Source organism: Tupaia chinensis, unplaced genomic scaffold (genome assembly GCF_000334495.1).
Source record: "Tupaia chinensis unplaced genomic scaffold, TupChi_1.0 Scaffold000374_1, whole genome shotgun sequence".
NCBI classification, from domain to species: domain Eukaryota; kingdom Metazoa; phylum Chordata; class Mammalia; order Scandentia; family Tupaiidae; genus Tupaia; species Tupaia belangeri.
In genome coordinates, this window is record NW_006159872.1 from 797,608 (window position 1) to 803,220 (window position 5,613).

The following is a 5,613-nucleotide window of genomic DNA, read 5'->3' on the forward strand; positions in this document are numbered from 1 at the left end:
AGGGGGCTGATTTCTCACTTTCTGTCTCTCTCTGTCTGTCTGGCGAGTACACACGCCCTATAGCAAAAACCTCTTCGAAAAAAAAATTAGTCTATCTTAGGTAGATTTCCTCAGGATAAAGTAAAACGTTCTCATAACTATCTCTCTGTGCTAGTAACAAGTGTGCGTCTCCACCCCCCCAGCATTATAAATAAGTCTAAATGTCTGAAAATTGCTTATGTTCTAACAAGGTCCTGGCACTAAATTAAATAGTTACACAAAACAATGCCTTCTTAAACCGAAATTGCTACTGTCGGTTAAATCTTAATGGGATGAAAACCAATGATACTTAGAGTTCTGCAAGTAGGTTATATGCATAGTATAGTTTTAGTTAGCTTAGCTGAGACACAGAGGAAAACAGGGAAGAAAAGAAAGTCAACAGGGTGCAGGAAGGGTCTGGGATTGTCTTGGCAGCACACACCAAGTTCTCGACCCTGGCAGAAGCCCTGAACTAGGCTGAGTGAAGACAGGAGGAAAGCCAGCTTCCACTTACGTTTTTCAGTTGAGGAGACAATATACAAACTAGGAAGTTGTTTAAGTATCACAATAAACACAGGTTAGTGTAATGCCTACATTCGTAGAATCTTTTTGTATCTCTCTTTTTAAAATAATGATTTAATTTTATTTGCTATTATTATTTATTTTTCATTTGACCAGACAGAAAAAGGGAAAGTGAGAAAGCAAGGAACGAGGTCCAGGTCCACAGCCCACCATGTGAGAGTCCAGCACCCTAACCACCATGCCAACTGCGAGCCCCATCTTTTTGTATCTCCAGAATTAGATTTAGGATTTGTCAAACACTGCATGGTGTGCAGGGGTTGCTTCTGCACCATCTATGGCAGATGGCTACGCAGCATCTCCTGAACAATGTCAGTCAAGAAGTGTTCTTCCTACTTTTCAGTCTAATCTCAGGCAGTCTCTAGCTTTCCCCAACCTTCCCCTTTCCTTGACGAGTACGAAGTGCTCGCAGCACATTCTGTGCATAGCTTTAGCACAGTACGATCACCTTTCTGGAGGCTGTCAGTAAGGTCCATATTTTTAAGTTAGTAACAGCAGAGGTCATGTTTTATTTCTGCACTTCGGAACACCTGAAACCTGTAAGTGCCATAATTGCTTCCTAAACGGATGCAAGAAATTAACTCTTCTCAATTTTCCTAGCCAATTTGACTCCACTCCAGTTCCTTGCAGCCCCTTCTCTAAAACATGCCAGCCAACCACACAGCTTTTCTTCTCCACGAACTAATAAGCAACACGCAGTCTCTCACAACTCCCCTCGCTTTGAGGAGGCGAGGAAAATTCCACCTTCGCTTTGCCACCTTATCCCTGAGGGTTCTGGAATAGATTACTGTGATAGGAGCAGTCTCTAGAAAGCAACTTCAACTTGCTCAATAAACCCGAGAATGATCCAGAAACCTGCAAGGGTGAAGGTGGTCAGCACTCTAGCCACGCCCACTGACACCTCCCCCCACACAGAAGGCTCACTCCACATTCGCAACCACTTTATTGTTTTATGATCGCCGCCCACCCTTCGCACATGCGCTTTACAATCCCAACCACTAGCATACTCATCCCGTTAATCTCCCGCGCAGGCGCCGATTCTGTCGTCTCAGTCCTAGTTACTAACTCCTCGTGCCCTCATTTGTCAAAGCTCACGACCTTGTGGTGGTCCCCGCGCCGGCACTAACCGATACTCGAACTCCTCGTCATCGTATTTGTCCGAATAGTAAATTTGTTTGTGCGACATGACGGCTCTGCTTACAGCTCTCCAGTCCGGCTCCGCCAACCTCCAAACAACTCCCAGCAGCACGCGCTCCCACCCCCTTTGGCCTCGCTTTCAAACACGCCGCCTGCACTTCCTATTGGTCCCTGTGCCTCAAGGCGGGACAGCTCTCCATATGAGCCTCCCATTGGCTTAGACTTGCTTCTCCTCGAGCTCTTATTGGAGTACAGTTCTTACATTTCTCAAGAACCAGCTTGGGTCAAAAATAGACCTCTTATTGGCTAGCACTGCTCCTATGCATGTTCTCGCGCAGCCATTGGCTGGATCGGGAAAGTGGGAAGGGTGAAGGAGAAACGGGGAGGTAGAGGGTCAGGGGTTAGTGAGGCCGGAAGTGAGTGTAATAAAGTTTCTCCAGGGAAGCTGGCCCGGGGAGAAAGTTGGAGCGGCAACCTAAGCAGGCAGTGGCGTGATCCCGAACCAAACAGGCCCGCGGCGCGGTGCGGAGACTCCATGAGGCCCTGGTGAGTCTTGACTTTTTTCCTCCTTAGACGACCGACTCCTCCACCCCGGAACCCCTCTCCCGGGACCCCACTTCCGGTCTTCGTTTATAAGTCCCGCCCCTTGAGACCCCCTTCCCCGGAAGTCCCACCTCCCAACTTCAGGGGGCTCCCTGAACCCCAACTTGTTTTTTATTGTCCCTGACCCCACCCTTTCGCCCAGCTTTCCTGGAAGTCCCACCCCCAGACATGCTTCCAAGCCCTACTACAAGAATCCCTTCGTTAGTCCTAGTTTTCCGAAACTCCGCCTCCTCGCAGCGATTCTCCGCTAACTCTTGTCGGTCAAAAAGACTATCTCTCCCAAAAGGGTAAAACCTTGCTTCTCAAAGAACGATTCGAATTCGCTGTAGCCACGCCTCACTGGGCGCCCCGCCCCCGGGAGGCCCGCCCTTTCCGTAATCCACGTCTGATTGTCTAGAAGCCTCGCCTGGGAGAAGTCTCCAGCGCGCGTCCTTGGGCACCACGCCCCCTTAGGAACTTAAGCCCTTTAGGGCTCGGGTCTTCACCTGAAAGTCCTGCCCTTCTGTCTTAGAAAATCCACCTGCTTACATTGGCCTGTCTTTTCTCCCTTTTGTGGCTTGGGTTCAGTTTTTGTGAGCAGTGTTCCATCAGGTGGAAAGTCTAAGTTCACATCTCTGGTTATGAAGAGGCTGCGATTAGAGGCAGCGGTTTTCTTCTTTCCCTCTTGCAAGGGTGGGCCTTTTTGACCGGGAGCAGGAGTTGGGTTCGGCATGAGAGTGGCAGAGATACTTGTTCATAGAGTCCCAGCCCCACTCCCTGAATTTCCTTTCCCAGGACCAACCCTTCTCCAGAAATACAGCAGCTGCTGGTCTACCTACTTTTAGCTTTGTTGGTGTGTGGCTTGTAGGTGTGACGGGAGAGAAAGGTTTTACCACCAGAAATGGTGGTTTAAAGTGGTGATAGGGAGTAGTGTCCTTTTTATTATTATTATTATTTTAAAGAATCGCCTCAGTTTCCACTTCTCTGGCTTGTCTCCTTCCCCTAAGCAGAGTGCTTGTCTGGGCATCCCTCCTGGCCCCACTGGCCTAGCCTTCCCCGGCTGGAAACATTCCTGAGGCTTTCGCCATTTCCTGCTCCTTCCCGCCTCTCTTGCCTCCTCCCTGCTGTGCTCAGGAGCCACAGGGCTTTCCCCCAACACCCAATCACCTGGTCTTCCTGTGGGCTATTGCCTTTCTCCCTATAGAAATGCAGAGAGTCAGCCTCCCTCTTTCTTTACTGGTGATTGCCCACACCTGTTGGTCATTCCTTGCCTCTGGATACTGCAGGTTCCTGAGGACTTCCTGGTTGGGATGTGGGGGTGGGGGAAACTGTTGGGCTGTTGCACAATCCTTTCCCTATTGTCTCTAGGCGGGAGAGCTGAGGCCTTAGGAAACGGAGTGTTAGAATTCCTTCCCTGGAGTAGTGGATGGAGGGACAAAGCTCCCCTGGGATGAGCACTAAGGGAGGGTGAAAGAATTAAGCACAGGGTCTAACACATGTAAGTGCTAGAATTGTTCATCACTATAATCATATAGATTCTTTTAACCCTCTCAAGTAAATTGTAAGGGTAATTCTGAGGTGAGCCTGGGGAATACGCATCTTTTACTTCTTGTTTTTTGGTCACTTTCTACCTCCCTCTATGGCTTCCTCTAGCAGAGCTGTGGCAGGAAGCTGTGGGTGGAAGGGTGGGTTTGGGACTGTTGCCTACATCCAGCCTCAGTTCATCTTTTCCTGGCCCCCCTTTCTCCTATACTTATTGACACCGATTTGTCTTCTGACTTCTCTATCCCTGTGTAGCCTGTAGTCCCTACTTCTCTTGGAGAGCTGTCAGCCCCCATCCCCTTCCCCAGCCAGACTCCTCCCCTGGTGTGAGTGGCACTGTTCTCCATGGCAGGACTTGGAGCAGGAACCCTAGGAGGGTATGAGTATACCTGGCAGGCCCAGGGAGTTGGCCTTAGAATTAATGCCACCCTTGGCAGCTCGCTTTGCTAACTAGGCCTGTGGGAGGGGGGCTGAGAGTGCTTGGCTACAGGCCATTGCTCCTTGGTGTGGTAGGTGCCATGCCCAGAGCTTGGTCCACCCGTTCTCTGCCTCCAGCTCTTGCCCGATGCACCACCCAGGTTGGACTTTGCTCCCTTTACTGGGCCAGCATGTCCTTCCTCTCTGGCCCCCCTTGGCATCCACTGGGACCACTTCCTCCCCTTCCCTGATTTGTCGGTTGCAGTCCACAGCTGGTGTACAGAGGATGCTAATGGGCCAGACTCCCTGGGGCCGCCACCCCACTGCATGTGGTAGTGGTGTGGGGTGGCCGGCTGGAGGGTGGGGGAGTGTGAGTGTTCAACCAGGACAGGAAGGGAAATGCTGAGCTCTGGGATCCCTCCCTTTCCACCCGCTGCCTCTGTTTCCTCCCTTATTCCCCCTACCCTCCCCTGGCTTCCTGTGCCCTTTGGCTTGCCCATGTCCGGTTTAGATTGAGGCAGAGCTCCTCTTATCTCCCTCTTCCCACTAGTCCACTTCTCCCTCCCACCCTACTCCGCTGCTCCCCAGATTACTAGTTGTTTGTGTAGGACTGGGGAGAGGGGCCTGGTAGTCCTACCCCTGCTAGAGTCCTAGGTTGGGGCCAGGGCTCAGCCCCTCTGAGCCTGTGAGTCAGCACTGTCCTCGGGATTGGTCTCTCCCTTCAGCTCCCCGCCCCTGGGGAGGAGCCAGGCAGCTCTAGGTCCAGCCCGTTCTCTTCTCAGCCAGAGAAGAGGCTCCACGCTGGGCGGGGATGGGGCCTGAAACTGTCTGGGTTTAAGCTGGGGGAGCAGAAGCCACTTGTCCCCGTCCCTCCCCAGGACCCCTGTGACTGCTGGGCTACAGACGTCTGACCAGGCTAAGGGACTGGGGATGCCCCCTGCCTGGCCCCCTTGCCCAAACAGGCAGGGGGGCCGGGCCGGGCAGCAGCCCCCCTCTGAGCACAGCCATGGATCTCCTGCCCCCCAAGCCCAAGTACAACCCACTTCGGAATGAGTCTCTGTCATCGCTGGAGGAGGGGACTTCGGGGTCTAGCCCCCCGGAAGAGCTGCCTTCCCCATCAGCCTCGTCCCTGGGGCCCATCCTGCCTCCTGTGCCTGGGGATGACAGTCCCACTACCCTGTGCTCCTTCTTCCCCCGGATGAGCAACCTGAAGCTGGCCAGCCCGGCTGGGGGGCGCCCCGGGCCTAAGGGGGAGCCAGGAAAGGCAGCCGAGGATGGGGAGGGGATTGTAGGGGCAGCAATGCCGGACTCACGGCCCCCGCCCCTCCTACAGGAACA

General features: G+C 52.8%; 2 protein-coding genes across 4 annotated transcripts in view; one reads left to right on the top strand and one right to left on the bottom strand.

The window, feature by feature from the left end:
* CKS1B (CDC28 protein kinase regulatory subunit 1B) overlaps nt 1-1,878 on the bottom strand; it is a 3,961-nt gene extending 2,083 nt beyond the window's left edge. Inside the window, exon 1 of the mRNA XM_006153430.3 lies at nt 1,725-1,878. Coding sequence (XP_006153492.1) covers nt 1,725-1,783 — 59 coding nt within the window. The 5' untranslated portion in view covers nt 1,784-1,878. The remainder of the gene's footprint in view (nt 1-1,724) is intronic.
* A 219-nt stretch (nt 1,879-2,097) lies between these two features.
* Nucleotides 2,098-5,613, top strand: part of SHC1 (SHC adaptor protein 1) — a 12,347-nt gene continuing 8,831 nt past the window's right edge. The window contains exon 1 of one of the 3 annotated variants that reach the window (XM_006153429.3): nt 2,098-2,280. Coding sequence is in view for 2 of the 3 variants with exons in the window: in XM_006153428.3 (XP_006153490.1) it covers nt 5,282-5,573 (292 nt within the window). In the remaining variant the exon portion in view is untranslated. Of the gene's footprint in view, nt 2,281-2,338; nt 5,574-5,613 lie in introns of those variants that run through there. The other 2 variants (XM_006153428.3, XM_006153427.3) reach the window with 2 other exon arrangements.